Source organism: Nycticebus coucang, chromosome 5, assembly GCF_027406575.1.
Source record: "Nycticebus coucang isolate mNycCou1 chromosome 5, mNycCou1.pri, whole genome shotgun sequence".
Taxonomy (NCBI): domain Eukaryota; kingdom Metazoa; phylum Chordata; class Mammalia; order Primates; family Lorisidae; genus Nycticebus; species Nycticebus coucang.
The window spans coordinates 104,498,863-104,518,715 of NC_069784.1; the positions used below are offsets into that span (position 1 = coordinate 104,498,863).

The 19,853-nt window shown below is 39.8% G+C and overlaps 1 protein-coding gene across 1 annotated transcript in view; it reads right to left on the reverse strand.

Moving 5' to 3' along the window:
• Positions 1 to 19,853, reverse strand: part of THEMIS (thymocyte selection associated) — a 216,376-nt gene that overhangs the window by 10,898 nt on the left and 185,625 nt on the right. The window contains exon 5 of the mRNA XM_053592687.1: positions 7,807 to 7,960. Within this exon, the coding sequence (XP_053448662.1) occupies positions 7,807 to 7,960 (154 nt within the window). The remainder of the gene's footprint in view (positions 1 to 7,806; positions 7,961 to 19,853) is intronic.

Consider the following 19,853-nt stretch of genomic DNA (forward strand, 5'->3'; position numbering starts at 1 on the left):
ACTAGGTTTATACCCAGAAGACCAAAAATCACAATATAACAAAGACATCTGTACCAGAATGTTTATTGCAGCCCAATTCATAATTGCTAAGTCATGGAAGAAGCCCAAGTGCTCATAGACCCACGAATGGACTAGCAAATTGTGGTAGCCTTAAAGAAAGATGGAGACTTTACCTCTTTCATGCTTACATGGATGGAGCTGGAACATATTCTTCTTAGCAAAGTATCTCAAGAATGGAAGAAAAAGTATCCAATGTACTCAGCCCTACTATGAAGCTAATTTATAGCTTTCAAATGAAAGCTATAACCCAACTACAGCACAAGAATATGGGGGAAGGGCCAAGGGAGGGGAAGGGAGGGGTAGGTCAGGGTGACGGGAGGATAATGGGTGGGGCCACACCTTACAGTGCATCTTAGAATGGGTACAGGTGAAACCTACTAAATGCAGAATACAAATGTCTACATACAATAACTAGGAAAATGCCATGAATGCTACATTGAACAGTTTGATGAGAGTATTTCAGATTGTATATGAAAACAGCACACTGTACCCCTTGATTGCACAAATGTACACAGCTATGATTTAACAATTAAAAAATAAATAAATCAATCAAAAAAAAGAAAACTAAATTAAAATAAGGTAAATCATGTACAAGTCATGTGTCATGTCAGGTGACCTTGTTACCCAGGTGTAATCCACACACAGTATTTTATCTCTTTTCCCTCCTCTCTCCACACTCACCTGTCCTTTGAATTCTCTTGGACAACTGAGTCTGATTCCATGATTAAGAATTATTAGATAAATGCAAATCAAAACCATCCTGAGATACCATCTAACCCCAGCAAGAATGGCCCACATCACAAAAATCTCAAAACTACAGATGCTGGTGTGGATGTGGAGAGAAGGAAACACTTTTACACTGCTGGTGGGACTGCAAACTAATACAACCTTTTTGGAAGGAAGTATGGAGAACCCTCAAAGCACTCAAGCTAGACCTTCCATTTGATCCTGCAAGCCCATTACTGGGCATCTACCCAGAAGGAAAAAAATCCTTTTATCATAAGGACACTTGCACTAGACTGTTTATTGCAGCTCAATTTATAATTGCCAAAATGTGGAAACAGCCTGAATGCCCACCAACCCAGGAATGGATTAACAAGCTGTGGTATATGTATACCATGGAATACTATTCAGCCATTAAAAAAAATGGAGACTTTACATCCTTCGTATTAACCTGGATGGAAGTGGAAGACATGATTCTTAGTAAAGCATCACAAGAATGGAGAAGCATGAATCCTATGCACTTAATTTTGATGTGAGGACAATTAATGACATGGAGGGGGTGGGGAAGGGGAGAGTAGAGAGAGAAAGAAGGAGGGAGGGGTGGGGAAAGGAAGAGCCAAGAGAGGGAAGGAGGGAGGGGGTGGGGTCTTGGTGTGTGCCACATCTTTTGGGGGCAAGACATAATTGTAAGAGGGACTTTACCTAACAAATGCAATCAATGTCACCTGGTTTCTTGTACCCTCAATAAATTCTCAACAATAAAAAAAAAAAAGGAAAAAAATCATACAAACAGCAAACAACAACAAAAAAATGTTTTTCTCTCATGTGGGCATGCAGCTGTTCATATTAATATTGAGTACATTGGAGGCTTGCTTTTCCATTCTTGTGAAATTTGACTTAGGAGGATATTTGCCAGTAGAGGATTTTGAGGAGAGGAATTAAACACAATCTGGTTTGGATTTTAAAACATTTACTTGAGCTGCTAAGAATGGACACTAGGGGGCAAGTGTGGAACCAGATAGACTAGTTAAAAAGGGAGGATTAGTATCTTAATAAGAGACAGTAGTTGATAGCTGGGATAGGCCTGGACTAGGTTGATAGCAATGGGCATGGGGGCGCGGGAGGGAAGCAATATTTTAGATAATGTTTGAAGATAAAACCAATAGGATTTGCTGACAGAGTAGATGTGATTAGTGAGAAGAGCAGAAAAATTGTCCACAATTCTCCTAGTTCATTAGTTTCTCCCCCCTCAGAGGGAAACCCCTTGCCTCAGAATCACATAAAAAATAATTTTAAATACATTCTCTTGGTACACCCAAGAACCTCAGAAACAGACTCTCTAGAGCAGAGGTTAGTAAAATGTTCCCGTAAAGAGCCAGTTAGTAAATGTCTGTCACAACTACTCAACTCTGCTGATAATGGCACTAAAACAGTCTTAGGCAACACATAAATGAACTTTATGTTCTAATAAAATTTTATTTACATACATGAAAGTTTGAATGTTATGTAAGTTTCACATGTCAATTTTTTTTTTTATTTTTTTAACCATTTAGAAATTTAAAAACAAAAAATTCTTAGCTCCTGGGCTGTATAAAAACAGGTAACGGGACAGATTTGGTTCACAGGCCATAGTTTGCCAACTCTGTAGTAGAGAACAGATCCCATGAATATATATTTTTCACATGCACATTGTTTTTTTTTTTTTATGTACAAGAACTTTCATGTAAGGCAGGTATTTTTATTTGAATTGTAGAGACAGGGAAACAGCATCACAAAGAAATGTGTCATTCTTTGAATTAGGGTTTACCCTGGTTGCAAAGCCTAGCAGTTAATGTTCTAGTCCAGCCACAGATTGAAGAGAGATGGAAAAGAAAAGGTTGCTTTGCCCAGAAGATTGTTTTTCCCTTTTAATACGGTATATGGTTTTGCTTTGATAATTAACATTCTGCTGATGGGATCTCCCATTGGTGAAGGCTCACGAGTAAGATTTTCCACGAAGAGCAAAGCACTGCAGGAAATAAATTAATCTCTAGGGAAGAAGAGGGGCCAAGTAGTCAGACCTCACACAACTGCCTAATAGGAAATGATATTTCAGAATTGCTCAAAGAATGAAATGACTGTAGGTTCTCCTTCCAGCATGTTCTTAAACATTTAAACCCTCTGGAAAGAGGGAAATAGGTTTGCTATAAAATGAAGAGCAATCTTCTGATGTATTCCTGTAGGGGGTCAGTATTTCTGAACTAAAATAGCATGCCCTAGGAATGTAAGGGAAATTTTATCAACACCATTATTTTGCTTATATTATGAAAAAATCTGCATGGATGTTAAATAGAAAGATGAAAGAAATAGCAGATTTTTTTGGTTACCCAGTTTAAAATAATCCAATGTTTTAAATGAAGATTTTCTAGTCTTTGGATTAAAAGTAATCATTGTGCTTACAACACTACTTAGAATAACACTAAATTGTTGAAGTGTTCCTTTATTAAATTGTTGAAGTGTTTCCTTTATTAAATTAAGAAATAATGTGTTTATGATAATGATATCAAAAGTGACTATCTTTTGATAGCATATAAACTCCCACATAATCAATATAGAACCTCCACCTTGCCTAATTCTCAAAATAGTTCTGATAGCTTATACTAAAGCTCAACATAAAGATTATTTTTCAATAAATCCATTGTTTATATTCTAGTTTCCACTGTGGCCTCAGTGAAAACATTCCCCTGGACTTTGTTTTTGCTTCTCTGTTTAATTTACCAAATAAGTAGGATCTTAGATGTGGTGGATCACCTGAATGTGGGTTCTTATTCGGAGATGAGATGGTTTCAGGCCAGCAGTCTCATTGTTTTAGATCGGAATAGGCCAGAGAGTCACAAGCTTTCAGAATTGACAGGACGTTAAATTTAGCTGGTGTGCCTCCTGTTTTGGTGGGGAAAGTGAAGCTCAGAGAAATGAAATGGTTTCTGAAAGGCCACGCACTGAGGTTATGGCTGAGCTGGGACTAGAACTTAGAGCACTCGGGTTCTGTTTGGTGGCTCAGTGTTCCTCTACTACTTGTCTAATTTACAGGAGATAAAAGGTGGTACAGATTTAGTCTAAAGACATACCAACAATCTAAAGAACATAGTTGGAGCTTCAAAAGGAAGGAGATTACATTAGAGAATGTGGCACAGAAGAGTATAACATGTGTTCCATAGAGAACACTCAATGCAGGGCAGAAACAAATGGGCATCTTTAAAAGGTTGTCCTCTCTGGCAAAGATTTCAGTTTCTAAAGGGACCAATAAGGAGGAAAAAGGAAAACGGCCCCTGGTGCAGGCAGGCAGATCACCAGAAACAATTGCAGCAATTAATGAGTGACCCACTTCATAACCAGATCCTCCTCTTGTCGCAAATGGCTTTGCCCTTGGACAGAAGCCGCCACCGTGCCCAAAGTCACAGTCTCTTCTCAGGGACAGCTGCATCCAAGGATTGACTGATGCAGGGAGTATAGAGGTCTTCTTCCCCACAAAATCCCAAATTACGGTAGCTCTAAAGACCAGGCCAACTCCAGAGCTCCTGGTGGGATCAGCTGAGGCCTCTGTCATGACTGTGTCATCACTCAGCTTCGTCTTCTGCCCTACCTGCATTGGGACTCTGCTGCAGGTGGAGGTCCTGAGAGCAACTCCCAGTCAGCTCTCTGCAAGCAAATGAATCCAAGGAGCTGGATGTGTAACAAACAGCGTAATGCAAACATTTCCACTTAACACACACCACCTCCTGAAAATAGCTCTAAGCTGATTAAACAGCGAAGTCCTGCGTTCCTCCTGAGCTGCAGCTGCGCTGGTGGGATGGGGAAAGGGTCCGACAGAGAGAGTCCGGGCATCTGGTCTCTGCACAAGTGAGTGTTTCTTGCACTCTGGGGAATTAATGACACCACCAACTGTCAAGACATGCTTCGCAAAGGGGAAAGAAATGTAGACAAAACCCCAGAGATTGCCAGAGCCATAACATCAGTTGGCCACAGCCAGCACTTTGCAGAGTGTATCGGAGGGAAACAAAATTTTTTTCTTAGCAATCAACTCATAAACAGTAGTTAATTATGACAGCTAGACTTAATTGGAGTTTATTACATATTCTATTAACTTCCACCTATTTGATCTAATGTAATCTTAGCCTATGGAATTACAGCCTTATTAACCCAGTTTTATAATAAAGACAGAGTCTTTAACCATTGTTCATGGTACACGGCCATGGCCACTGCACCTGGCTCCATTTACTCACTTGAATGAAGTTAGGGACTCTCACTTGCTGAGAACCACTATTTTAACTTTAGGTCTTCTTCATCCTTAAAACCATCTCTTACAGGCAATAGGTTCATGGCAGGTGCTGCTCTGGTCTGTACACATCTAGTGTGTGAAAAAGCCAAACTTTAAACCCAACAATCTCAGTTCAGACTCCAAAGGTCTGAACTTTATCATTCTACTGCTTAATCAGCGTACTTTCAGAGAATTGTCATTTATGGACCAAATAATATGTAGCATTAATAAAAACGTTCCTAAAATAAGACATGGGCATCACCAGGCAACCAAACTGAATGAAGGCCCCATGGAGAAGGGCCTGGATGAGATCTGGTGAAACATTTTTATAGGTTTCTTGGTGAGGAAGAGCCAGTGGCTAACTGACACTGCGGGATAGTGTCCTGTACCCCTGGCTGCAGCGGAGTCTCATCACCCCGTTGGCGTTCAGCCATTCGCAGCAAACCCTCTAGCTATTTACACTGAAATCAAGATAAAGAATTCCCTTTAGTATAATTATTAGATACACATTTTGAAAATGTTCCACCCCATCTAACTGAAAGACCAGGCCCGCAGATCCTGGAGAAGCAAAACTAGAAAAGCAGCGTCCCACTTCTAACCTAATTAGGCATTTTTTTAGTCTCTGATGTGCCGCAACGACTCTGCAACTGCCACTCTCACTGAAAGGGAATTTGGGAAATGAGTTAGGTCTAAGCATTAAAAAGAGGAGGAACCTCAGGCAGGGTTTCATTTGTCCCCCCCGGAACTCAAAGGAGGATACTACATACCCAGAGATGAGCTACTCAGGCCAAGTACAGGGAATCTTAACTATGCATCCAGCTTCATTTTTCAAATAAAAATAAACATATATTATATAAAAATCAAGTTTAAAAAATTATATTCTGCTCTACTTTACTTTTCTAGTTTTATACATGGAATTGTCTATCACACAATTATAATTCATAACTCAGAAAGACTAATTTATTGCATTTACAAATCAGAAAGCAAATAAAAATATTATCCAGATGTTCATACTGGCTAATTTCTAAATGTTAGAGTCAACTTATTCTGAGAAAGGAGATTTCATTTTACCCTCTCACTCTTATCTTTTTTTTTTTTTTTTTTCCTTTCAAGACAGAGTCTCAACTCTGCTGCTGGGGCTAGAGTGCCATGGCCTCAGGCTACTCAGAGCTTTAAAACTCCTGGGCTCAAGTGATCCTCCTGCCTCAGCCTCTGGAGGAGCTGGGACTACACACACCTGCCAAAATGCCCAGGTAATTTTTCCATTCAACGGGGTCTCACTCTTGCTCAGGCTGGTCTTGAACTCCTAAGCTCAAGCAATCCTCTCACCTCAGCTTTCCATAGAGCTAGGATTATAGGCCTGAGCCACCACACCTGGCTCCATTTACTCTCTTGAATTAAGTTAAGGATTCTCACTTGCTGAGAACCACTAGTTTAATTTCAGGTCCTCTTTATCCTTAAAACCATCTGTTACAGGCAATAGGTTCAAATCAGGTGCTTCTCTGGTCTGTACCATATTTTGCAATATTCTTTCAGGGCACAAAGCTGAGTCTATCATGTACCATTCCAGAGAAATGCATACACAAGAGATTAAATAACAAGTTTCCCTGTGATTGAAACAAAAACTTTGATCTTGGGAATTGTGTTATCTGGTACTTTTTAAGATCTATAATCTTAAAGAAAAAAATAGTTTCCAATGAATTAATAATGGCTTGAGACTCAACACACTGCAGCAATTTTCACTGCCGTGGTTGTTTCTTTTATAGTCACACTTGATTAGTATTAGACATTTGGAGGAATTGCAATATGCATGGTTTTCAAAGCCCTTTACAGAATTTCATTTTTATCACTCGAAGAGAGTCAATGAAAAGGTAATAAGAAAAGCTCTATGGGATATTTTTATAGGAGTGTCAGAAGCCAGCAAGCTAACTACATGAAAGAACTCAGATTGTACAGACAGGGTTTGGCGCAGAAACACTTCAGAGACTTTATATCTAGTATTTTGACTTTTACATGTCCTTGGAGAAGAAAGCTGGCTAGCTACAAAACCAAATAAGGAGGGGAAAGGAACCAACTGTATGCTTAACAATAATTACGGTTTCAATTTTCCTATAAACCAAATGTGAAGTTTCAAAGATAAAGTGTAATAGAAATTGAGCTGGTTTGTTGTGTCTAAAATATTGCCAAGAAAGAAAAATCCTTATTTCTCTTGCTAACTCATCTCAAATTTCCACTATATGAAAGTTAGTCTTGATAGCTTAATTGAATGCTATGAACTCCTCCACAACTCCATTTGTGATTGTTTTGCCCTTGATAGAGAAGAAAAATATCACATCATCATCTTTCTCTAGAAACTAAACTATCATAACTCAAGTCTGTCTCTGATTACTTTTCTGGTGTCTCTTTAAATTAAAAACGTCTCAGTTATTTTAACCTCTTCTAAAAAGTCATTAATACTTCTTATTCATTCTAGCAGAAATGTCAAAATATTATTATCATAACAATATAAGCAATCCACAAACATCATTAATGAGGAGAAAAATCTAATAATGGAAAAGAAAGAATGTAACTGTCATTATTATGTGTACATAATATTATTCTGCACTCAAAAGTTTGCTGACCACTTTGGCTGAACCACATATTCCAACCAAAATGGAAGTAAGAATCTGTCTGTTGTGCCCTTGTCATGTAGGCAGTTAAAACTGACCTCCTCTGGCTTAACTGACCTGTGGTCACATCGGTGTCTGCTACTGCACTGGCCCCAGGGTTTGTCCTCTCCCTCTCCACATCAACGAAATCATTGTGACAACTGACTGGTGCTTCTGAATCCAGGCCAGCTGGATTTGAGTGAATTTTCCTGGATATGTCTACGTGGTGACTCTGAAATGACACAGGGCAGAGTGATTGATTTCACAAGTAAATTATCAGTCCAAAATAAGTGTTTCCCTAAGATATGACAAGGATAACATTCATCATGGGGCAAGTCATTTCTATATGTCTGGAACAGAACATTCTACACGTCAAAGTAAGTTACGAATTATATGTTTATCAATTTTTTGATAATCTGGGTGTGGAATTTTTGATGCAATCTAAGTAACTAGAATAAGAAGTCATTTTAGGTGCCTAAAACCATCTTCAAAGACTATTTGTGTATATTACTTTCTTCTCATAAAACTTATAAGGTATTTTCAATTGGAAGCATTTTTACTCAGTTTTTATTCTTGTAATTAAATAATTCAGTGCTTTATTATGCATTACATATATTAGATAATGAAAAGCAGGCTTCGTTTCTGTATTGTCTCTATAGTTTTATAAAACAAATCATCTATTCTAAAATAACCCACATTTCTTATCAGCATTATGCAAATTTGACACAAGCTCCTCTAGTCAATTTAAGAATAATAATTCATCATAACAATGAATTATTAAGGCACAGCATCAATGGCCCCTATAACTCATCTCACACATATGAGATGTCATCCTGTTTGGCGTTATACAGAAACATTGTATGCTTCAAAAGAATCATCAGATGGGAACAAAAACTGAAGACCTCAATAGGAAATTAAACTTTCAGCACTTTGATTCAAACCCAAGTTCAGTCTTGAAGCTTATCAGTTTGGATGTGATTATAAAATGTTTGAAGATTCAGAAGTATAGCCAGGCAATTTTGGCCCTACACAACAGCCATTTTGGCTCACAGAAGGATAGGATAATAACAACTCTCCTTACAGCTCCGCCTACAGACTGTGTATAGCATTAAATTTATTAAAAGCTTGAATGTAAAGGCTTTTAAGATTGATAAAGCTAACAAGGAAATTAGGGTTCAGAATGATTAAATAACTCACTCAAGTTAACAAAATGAACAGTGCCGAGGCTTCCTGATAGGTCTGCTGACCCTGAGTGCAGGGTGCTTTATGTCATTCTGTGATGGATTTGTTCCCTTTTTTAACATGGTGGACCAGATGCACGCATGGGCCCAATTCTCCAGCCCTCTCTGTATTCATATCCTCTCCATGTAATTTTGCAGTGCCCTCCTTCTCTGACTTCTGGCTTCTCCATGTGGCTTCTTCTGGACCAGCAGGACATTAATATGAACAGAGGCTTGGAAGACGCTTGCACAGCTGGTTTGCTCATTCTCGTCATTCCACTGTGCCACTGGAACCTGTCTAGACCAGCCAGCGGAATGTGAGATGGAGCCCAGTCAGGTTTCCCCAGGTGTTCAAACTCAGAGGAGCCCCAGACATCTGGGCAAAATCAGCCTAGATCACCTGAGACCAGCCTGGGACATCGAACCTCACAGCCTCATGAACTAAATAAACACGGTTTGGGTGGTCTGCCACTATGTTTTTCTGGTGACGACCCAGCAGTGTGTGGTGAGACAGGTGACTGGGACAGTCAACACTCATTTTTCTGTACTATCTCCGACACTGGGTTGTGTGAGAACACAAACATGACACAGTCTCAGACTGTACGTTGTTCAAACAATGTTTTAAATTGCTTAAGCAGATAATTAAAATAGAATGTGGCAAATCATTTGTAGATAAATCCCAAATTCCTTTGCTAAAGACAGAGGAGGGGATTTTGGTGATACTGAGAAAGACCGCTCACAAGATCAGCGTTTGAGTGCTGGTATGAACTAGAGCTAAACCACCATGCGTGTTTACATGTGGCTCTCCCCCAGCCTGCAGAAGTGCAAGTTCAGCACTCTGTGTGACTTCTTAAATTATTTGCAGGCCTCTCTTATCACGTCGCCTTTGGGAAGAAGCAGATGCAACCAGCACGTTACTACTTTCTTGACTTTGAATTACGTACCTTTGGAAAATATATTATTATTTCAAGTTATTAGATAAATATTATAGTTTCTCAGCATTGAGCAACAGACTAGATTAAAGAAGGGATACAGCTTCATGCTTTTTCATACCACATTCCACTGATAATATTAATACCCCGAGGGAAAATTTGAGGCCATGCAAATTATGTCTAATATACCCCAGACTGCAAAGATGAAATCCTGCATTTTAAAAAAAATCCTGAAATCTGAAACCTTTGTCATGAAAGCCTGAGGAGAAAAAGTAACCACTTGGTCACTTGGCCAGAATGGGTCAAGTATTATAAAGGCCTAGTGCTTCCTGCTAAAGCCTCTGGCAGATGGGATATTTTGTAACATATTAGCATTTAAGTAATAAAGAGCCCCATTTTCCTGGAGACAGTTTCCAGGTGGGAATCTCTAGTCAAGTTCCATCAGATTTTCCAGCCTCTCCTTTACTCTACTTACTAGACCCAGCTTCCTGTCCCCAGGTCTTCATCTAAAGGCAGGTACCTGCCTCAGATGTTACTCACACTGCCACACTCATTCATCCTCGTTTACTTGGCCCCTCCTTCCAGTTCCCTGTCCCCACGTCCTGTCCTGGTATTTATTTTCAGTGACAATAAAATTCCCACAGTGCCCCATGCTTCACTGCCCAGTTGCCCTTCCTTAGCCCCCAACTCTCTCCCTTCTGTCTGCCCTTTCCTATTGCTCAAATTCTCCCTCTTTGCCTTGAGAACTTTGCTCATGGTTTGCAGACTTCACTATTCAAAATCCTTTCAGAACATTGCCTCTCCCTTCCTTCCTCGACTGAAATCCCACTGTCCATGGAAGACCCCACTTTGGCTGTGAATGATGATGGCTGCTTACTCCTCCACGCCCCAGGTACCCCCAGGATTGTGGATCTCCTTGTCCCCAGGTCTGTCCATCCCCCCAAATCCCCCTGCTGCTTTCGTATTCCCACCATCTAGCTATACACCCTCTGCCTTCTTGTTGGTGCCATCTGCCTACTAATCTCCAATCACCATACATCCTACATAAAAAGGGGTTGGCCCCTGGATTATTACTGCTCCTTCCAGCCCCAGTGTAGTCATGATCCTGGATAAAGCGACATCTATATAAACGCCCCGCTCAACACCCCAGCTGCATCTCCTTACTGCAAATGAACTTTTCATTTCTCTACCTCAGCCTTTCACTCCCAGAGTCACTTCTGAAATCTGTCCTCTCCTGAGATGTTCCACCTCCAACATTACTTGGTATCCTCCTCCCTCACCTAGCGTCCTATCCACAAGTTTACTTTTTCTACTCCATCCCAACCTTCCATCTCCAAGACTGCTTTTTCAGCTGGGAACCCATAGCCCAGTGGTTAGGATGCTGGCCACATGCTCCAGGGCTGGTGGGTTCAAACCCAGCCTGGGCCTGCTAAGCAAAACAAACAAACAAACTGTGGAGAGACCTGTAAGACGACGACGGCCGCTGGCCTAAAATGGCGGAGGGATGGGAAAAACCTAACCTGTAGAGATAGCTGCTCCCCAGAAACAGATGACGCGCTAACTGCTTGTACTACATTAGGCAACCTATAACGGAGCCCCTTCCCTAAGCCCGGGGCCCCCTTCTCAGCCGGTGAGACTCAGTACAGAGGCGTCCCTCCAGGAGGGTTTTAGACTCTGTAGGGAAGATGAGACAATTAGGCTTTCTCGCCTGAGGGCCACGAGGAGCCAGATTATTTTGAGTAAGGATGATTAGTCAGGCAGGTGTCCGTGCTTTCTTAAGTAATGGTCATTAGGCGTGATTCAGAGCCACTGTTGTTCTGGCCACTACTTAAGGCTTTCCACCCGGGGGGACGCTTTGGTGCTTGCTCACCTGTCCTCCACAAGCTGCCTGCAGGGTGCCCCACGGGTCTGTCCGAATCCCGTGTGAACCTTCCTGCCTCAAACCCTGGCAGTACAGATTCCATTTCAGGAGAAAGAAGAGGAAGGAAGAGGAGAGCTTGCTTTTTTCCGAGCTGTATCATTTCTACAATAAAGTGCCCTTGATCCTTCCGTTGGTGTCCTTGTCCCTGCTGGTCAGCAGCCCTGCGACACCGACACAAACAAAAAATAGCTGGGTGTTGTAGCAGGGAGGCTGAAGCAAGAGTATTGCTTGAGCCCAGGAGTTTGAGGTTGCTGTGAGCTATGACACTACAACACTCTACCGAGGGTGACAAGGTGAGACTCTCTCAATTAAAAAAAAAAAAAAAAAGACTGCTTTTCCACGCCTCCAGCCGAGACCATTCTTGTATGGTGTTCGTGTCTGAGAGCCACCGATGACTCTCCTTTCTCTGTACCCACCACGCCCTTGTTATTTTCCCTTTCTGTTCTGCCAGGCATCCATTCCAGTTTGAAAACTCTGTTCTGGCCAGTCATCTGTCAGACTTTCTCTTGTCTGACAGTCTGTTTGCTTCCTCTCCGTGCCTCCTCCTGTCTCTCCTGTCCCTCCAGCCACTCCGAGTACTCGTTCTGAGCCTCCTTTCCTGGATTATCTTCCTTCTCCTAAACACCGAGTGTTCTCAGGTTTGGTTATTGATCTAGTTTTCTTTTCACTCTCCCTAGATAATTTCAACAATCATATCGCTTAATATACCACCTGTATGTTTTATGACTCCAGGGCAGGGGGGGAGATTTCTGAAAGGAGATGAGAGTAGTGAGGCCCGGGCTTGGAAGCCACAGCAAGTGCTCTGGGCTCCAATGCTAATGTCCCCTCAGCTCCACAAACCCACTAACCTCACTTCCTGTCTTAAGGCTCAGTAATTCTGTTTTCCTAGAACATTCTTCATAATCTTTCCCCCTTAATGCTACTAAGGCTTGAGTTCCTGAAGATTTTCCCTCATTGCATAATCTTTGCCAGATCCTATTTTCTAGTTTTGAGTACCTTGTACGTCTACATCAATGTAGTTTTTCACCATTACATTAAATACTATCCGGTTTAGCATTTAATGTCCATCTCTCTGGTTAAACTAAAAAAACCTCTGAGAATGAAGACTGTATCTGCCCTCTTCACTGTCCTTAGTTCTTATTCAAGGTTTTTAACATAAGAGGCATTCAATAGCTATGTATTCAATGAATGAGTCTATTCATGAAGGAGACATAGACGTAATTTTCATCACTTCTTCTTTGGTCAGTTCTTAATGGCCACTACATTATCACGTGTTCACATCCATAGCAAATTTGTTTATATCCAGTCACTCCTAACAATAGTACTGCTTATTCTATAGATAAAGGGCAATTATATATACCTTGTTTTAGCCATTAAAAACACATACTTCAATCTTGTGCTTTCAAGTAAACTGATTACCGCAATCACTGCACACACTGTCTTTATATAGCACCTCATATATCTGTGATTACATTGGGCAACTATCTATGGAAGTTACAAATCAAAGAATGGTTATGTTAGGGAAAATGGGAATTGAGAACTGAGTGTGCAAACACCGTGGTTCCATTTCTGTAGACAAGAGAATGTAGCCCGGCGATAATTGAAGAAATAAAACCCTGTGTCAGGCACTGCTTCCGTGACATCAAGTCTTTGACCTACAGACAGGATCCAGGGAAAATAAGGAAATTAAAATGTGTGTAAAGAATAAAGTGGAACATGGATTAATTTGAACTGGTGAGCCTTAGGCCTTTGTGACCACTCTGTAGTGATACCTCAAAAATAAATCCTGCTTATTCTGTGTAATTTCTATTTAGCTTATCATTAGAATCCTGTCTGCTAACATAAAATGACTAGTAAATTAGTTTTCATGTCATTCTTGGCTTGTAGTTTGCATGTTGCTTTTAAGTGTTTCTGCTGAAATTAATGATTTGATTACAAGGTACTGAATATTGTCTCATGAACAAATAAAAAAAATAGTTAACAAAAAACCCCGCAGATTTCCATGAAAAAAAATTGAAATATTTCTTGAACTCCTTCTTTCATCTCATGTCTAGGGCCATGCTGTTTGGTAAAATCATCCTTTTCCAAACAACTGATCAAGATTCTCAGGTCGTGATGATATTTATTTGTGATCTTTTCCCCGAGGGAAAATTGGCTTCCTTTTCCTTAAAAAGTCACAGAGCGCTTGCCTTGGCCAGGGACTAAAAATTATTTACATTTAGAACAACATGAAGTTGTACTTTACTTTTTATTTTGTAAAAAAAAATCAATCCTCTGCTGACTAAAAAAAGCAACCTCCTTCTCTGCTTATATAAACACTGTTCTTTTCCACTGCCTGTACTTTTTCCCTTCAGAAATTAAATTTAAGTGATACTTTGCAAGAAATTTCAACTGATATTTAAGAAGAAATCTCTCATTAACTAACTTTCTTGCAGAGAATTAAATTTGACTTAAAATAAGAACAATGATGATGATGCCACTGCATGCTAGCCCAGGCAATAGAGCGAGACTCTGTCTCCCCCAAAAATGAATAACTAAAAGAAAGAAAGCAAAAGATCACAAGAACGATAGCAATAATTCAGAGACTATACATTAAAATAAAGGAAGTTCAAAATCTAATCACAAGAAATACAGTCATTTTGTGCACAAACTGTTGCTCCAGAAAAGCATGCAATCCTGCATCTGATCTGTCTCCTCCGTGTGTGTGTTCGTGTCTGCTCTCCTTGGTTTGTTATATGGTTGAATCACCATAAATAATTTAGAAGATTATCAAGTGGTTTCAAGAAAAGCTAATACATTTCTCTTTGTGCATTATAAAGATTAAATTTAACAGAGGCAAGTGTTTCTCTGGAAAAAAAAATTTTTTTTTTGAGACAGTCTCACTTTGTCACCCTCCATAGAGTGCCATGGCGTCATAGCTCATTAACAGCCTCAAACTCTTGGGCTCAAGTGATTCTCTTGCCTCAGCCTTCCAGGTAGCTGGGACTACAGGTGTCCACCACAATGCCTGGCTTTTTTTTTTTTTTTAGAGACAGGGGTCTTGCTTTTGTTCAGGCTGGTCTTGAACCTGTGAGCTCAGGGCAATTCACCTGCCTTGGCCTCCCAGAGTGCTAGGATTATAGGCGTGAGGCACCACACCCAGACTGAAAAAAAAATTTCTTTTAAACAAGCAAGAACATAACTGAGACTCACACTTTACATTACAAACACAAACAATGTAACCTAATTATTTGCACCCTTATATTATCCAAAATAAAAAAATGTCTAAAGCTAAGATTGACTATTCTGAGGTTCAGATTTTTATCCAAACCTCAGATTATCTATAAGAGAACACTGGTCCTCCATGTAAGCAGTCTTCTCTTTTAGATAATATCCTGAGGTTTCATGCAATCGTCCCTATTTACTCGTAAGCTGCCTTTTCTGCACAGAATGCATTCTTCATACCAATGCAAAGAGAATGCTCCTGAGCTTGTTCCACCCTGGCCCAAAGACACGCAATCTTTTGACATCTCTCTTGTCCCCGCAGCCTTACGTAGTTTGCAGAGAGTCCACTATGGCCTGTGTTTGACAGACCTCTCTTCATCAGCCCATCAGAAGCTCATTTCCCTCTCCTGCTTCCGCCAGCACTTCAGGCTGTGAGCCTCCCTGGCTGGCATCACTCCCCCTCCTCAGCCAGAGCTCTTCCTCCCCCAACTATGGGCACCTTCTTCTTCAGAGGGGGCCTCACCAGCTGGCCTGGGAGCTGTCAGATAATTGGAGCTTCACCACAAGTCACCAGTGTTTGCATATGGCTTGACACTGAGATACTCTTGGGCTCAACTGTTGTTGAAATGTAGGACAGACCCCTCTGTTCCCTGCCTGTTCCAAGTACCACCAGAAGTTCAGACATTTAAACGAGTTGGGAGTTTTCAGCCCTTTGCCTTGGGTCAGAGAAGAGACAGCAGGCCTTTGGGAGAGAAATATGTCTGTATCTACTTCCCTAGTTGCCCTGATAAGAGATGACAGCCTCCCACCCCAGCCCTGCAAGGACCCCTTCTTCCTCCTAGATTGGCTTGGAACCAATCTAGGAGATCCAAAGAATAACCACCCCTGCTGGAACTGATATTAAAAATCTTATCACAAATCAGGTAGCCAAGACCTTACTATGTTGTCTGTGAAAGAAATCCTTCATTTACAATTAAGACTATTTTAAACCTTCACTTTCAAAGACATGCTTCAAGAATACATGATGTATTAAAGTAAGAGATGAACAGCGCCCACATTTCAGTTACCTACTTCAGCTGCTTTCTCCTTTATCTTCCCCTGCTGAAAATTGGGATCTGGGTAATTTGATATCTATAAGTCCTGCCATCCTGATCTGCTGTTTGGACCATCCTCTTGGGAAAATCAAATCCTAGCTCATGCTTTGTTTGATCAAAATGAGTTTAAGAATTTTTATCCACAGCAATCAGGTGGCGAACCTCTTCACACCCTTTGTCAACCTCAATTCAATCTGCTTCTTGCAATTCTAAGACTTTATGAATTTAGAAAAAGATGAAATAGGCACTTGAAGAAATGCTTAGCCAACATATTTTTATTTTACAATGAAGCCTGGATAGGCAGTTAATCTGTACAATTGTTATTTTTAAGGAGACAAAATGAGATGTCCTGCTGCCCTCAAAGATGTTTGCCTGTCACTCCAGATACTGAACAAGTGTATGAAATAGTTTGCTATTTTAGAGATGTAATGGGTGGCTTGTCTCCAACACCAAGGTCACTGTACTCAAAATGCTGATGTGACGAACCCTGGAACTTTGTGTATAGATGAATCTTTCTCCTTCCTTCTTATTTTTGCCTTCCTGAAAATTTAGAAGTAATTAATTTGCATGGTTATTGACATAGCTTTGATAGCTCCTGTTTTAATGGGAAAATCATAACTCTTCCATTCTGTCAGTGTAATCTTTGGCCAAAGGGCAGGAAAATTAATCTTATTTCGAATTACAAAATCTGAAATTACAATGAAATCAACTATGTGACACACTTTTTTTGTTAAATTAGTTTTTGGTGAAATGAGTTTTGAATTAGTGGACATATGAATAGCATTTGAACGGTGTCCAGCGGGGCAACGCTTGCTGCAGATGGCAGATGGGAACTGCAGTGTGCTAAATTACAGGTCTGTGTCTAGGAAAATTAGTCTAACTTTTTTCTTTAAAAACTACATTTGAAATCATCTTAAACTACTGAATATTAAAACACAGCCTTTGACATGAGTCATTAACATGTACATATCCTGGCAAGCTGATTTAAAACATTACTATGTTATTATTTGAGCTAGAAACAATTTGGATGAGTGAGACTCATCCTACTATTCCTTCAAGTATTCACATTACTGGAACCGAAAGGCTACCTGCCATTCTTGCCACCAGAGTGATGCTAAAATGTAAAAAGCTCCCGTCAAAAAGTGTGAGATGGAGGATGGGGTCCTAGGAGGCTGCCTCCCCCCTTCTCAGCTCACTTCAAGCCTCTTGTGACTCGCAGACCCTATTTTCAACCTCCCTTTGAACACTGTCTGGCATGACCCTCCAACACCTTCTCCGAATTGCTATAGAATCCAGGCCTCACTCTGCCCCACTTTTCTCACACTGGCTTCTTTGGTTTGTGTTCTTCGCCTTCCCTTCCCTCTCCCAACAGGACATCAGAGGACCTGACTGTTCATACTGCTGCTGAACTTTTTTTCTTATTCATTTTTGGCCTCTGCTAAGTATAATCAGAACTTGGACCTCATTGTTACACAGAGTTTCTCCTGCCTCACAATCTTGGATTCTAACAGGCTCCTCTGTGCTCACACTCGCTCCTGACACAGCTCTTTCCTCACAGTCTTTAATTTATTTCTCCCTATTGGCCTCTTCTGTGCGTCATTTGCTTTCTACCCAAGGGGTCCATAGAGCTCATTTCCGTACTGCTTGGTTAACAGCTTTCTTACTGTGATTATAAGATCCTCTCTTTCCATTCTCCCCTTTGTCAATCCCTGAACATTTCTTTCTCTTCTCTCATTCCCAAAGGTAGCATATTACTAGTTTTAAAAAGTCTTCTAATTTCCTATTTATTTATAACATAAATCCACATTGGCTGGTAGCATCTGTGTCGTCAATGTTGCTGGTTACCTGAGGATCTCTGCTTTCGTTCCTTGAGGGAAGTCAACGGAAGGTATTTCAAACATTCTCTTTTTCACCAAGCTCACACTCATAGTCTGGCATTCCTCAATTTTAAGAGATTATTTAACCACTTGATCCATGCAGGTTGTGGCCATTAGAGATCAATCCCCACAGCTTTCCTTCTCTTTTCTTAGAAATACACTTGATCTCCTATACTTCATATGTTTCAGAAAGGATCCTGTCCTTTTTCTAAAGAAAGTACCTCCTCCTTTGAAGGTCACCCTTTCTCTTCCACTCTCCCTTCACTTAATCAACCATTCTTCTCACTTCTCATGCATTCTGACTGTCCGTCTTCATTGCCTTATTCATTGTCTACCAAACTTTAATAAGAGTAAATCTATTCTTACTGTTCCTTTTCCTTCCCTCCCATATGTATCTGGGAATTTACTGAGTAAGTGTGGTTTCTCTTCCTCCACTTGACTAACAATATTTTCACCGATAGCTTTCTAATCATCATTCTTCCCTCAGAACTTGTGGCTCCTAAGCTTTCTTTCTGTTGAACATAATGTCTGTTAACCAACACATTGTTTTTAAAAACGTTTTCTCCTCAGTCTCCTGTTCTCCAGTAACACTGTATTTTTCTATCACTTCAATACTTATGTGCTCATCTCTTTTGCTATCTTTTCTCTTTCCTACCAACTTCTACATTAATGGTCTCTAAACCATTCTGATTGCATGCTCTTAACAATAAAAACTTGATGCATATGATATAAATGTGATACGCGTATGTATACATACACTAATCTACTATCATATATGGTAGTTATGTACATATGCTCAACTAATATAGCATGGGCATTATAAAACAAAGAATAAAGTTGAAATAATTTTTCAGCAAAAATTTCATTTTACTTATTAATAATATCTTAAGAAAATGATTGAGGTATTTTTATTATTTTTTAAATCTTGATTTAACACTTTGTGATACAGCAATTCAATTGTTTGCTTCATAATTCAGTTGATTTATATACTGATTTTTAAGGGTTGCCACCACTAAATGTGATATGCCACAAAGATGCATGGATCCAAACAGGAAAAGCACATATTAATTGCTCAAAGTCATAATGCATATTTTCCAGAAATGTCTACTAATTTTTCAAAGCTATTATTATAACTGTCTAGTAAATTTTTACCTACCATGATGGCAAATGTTTTTAAAAGCTAAATGGGACTTTATTAAATTAAAAATCTTCTGCACAGCTAAGGAAATAATCAACAGAGAAAATAGACAACTTACAGAATGAAAGAAAATATTTGCAAACTACATATCTGAAAAACACTTAATATCCAGAATGTACAAAGAACTCAAATAAGCAAGATATAAATAAATAACCCCATTAAAAAGGAGGCAAAAGACATGAACAGAAGCTTTTCAAAAAGGGACAGACAAATGGCCAGTACACATATAAAAAATGCTCAACTTTACTCATCATGAGGAAAATGTAAATTAAAATCACAGTGAGATATAGCCTTACCCCTGTTAGAATGACTTTTGATAAAAAGTCCAAAAACAACAGAAACTGGCATAGATGCAGAGAGAAAGAAATACTTATACACTATTGGTGGGACTATAAATTAGAATTACCCCAAAGGAAAACAACATGGAGATTCTTCAAAGCAGTGAAAGTAGACCTACCATTTGATTTAGCAATCTCACTGTTAGATATCTACCAAAAGAAGAAGTCATTTTATCAAAAAGACACCTACACTCTAATTGTTTATTGCAACACAATCCACAATTGCAAAGATGCAGCATTAACCCAAGTACCCATCAATTCCTGAGTGGATCAACAAAATGTGGTATATGTATACCAGGGATTACTTCTCAGTCATAAAAAAGAATGTATTAATACCCTTT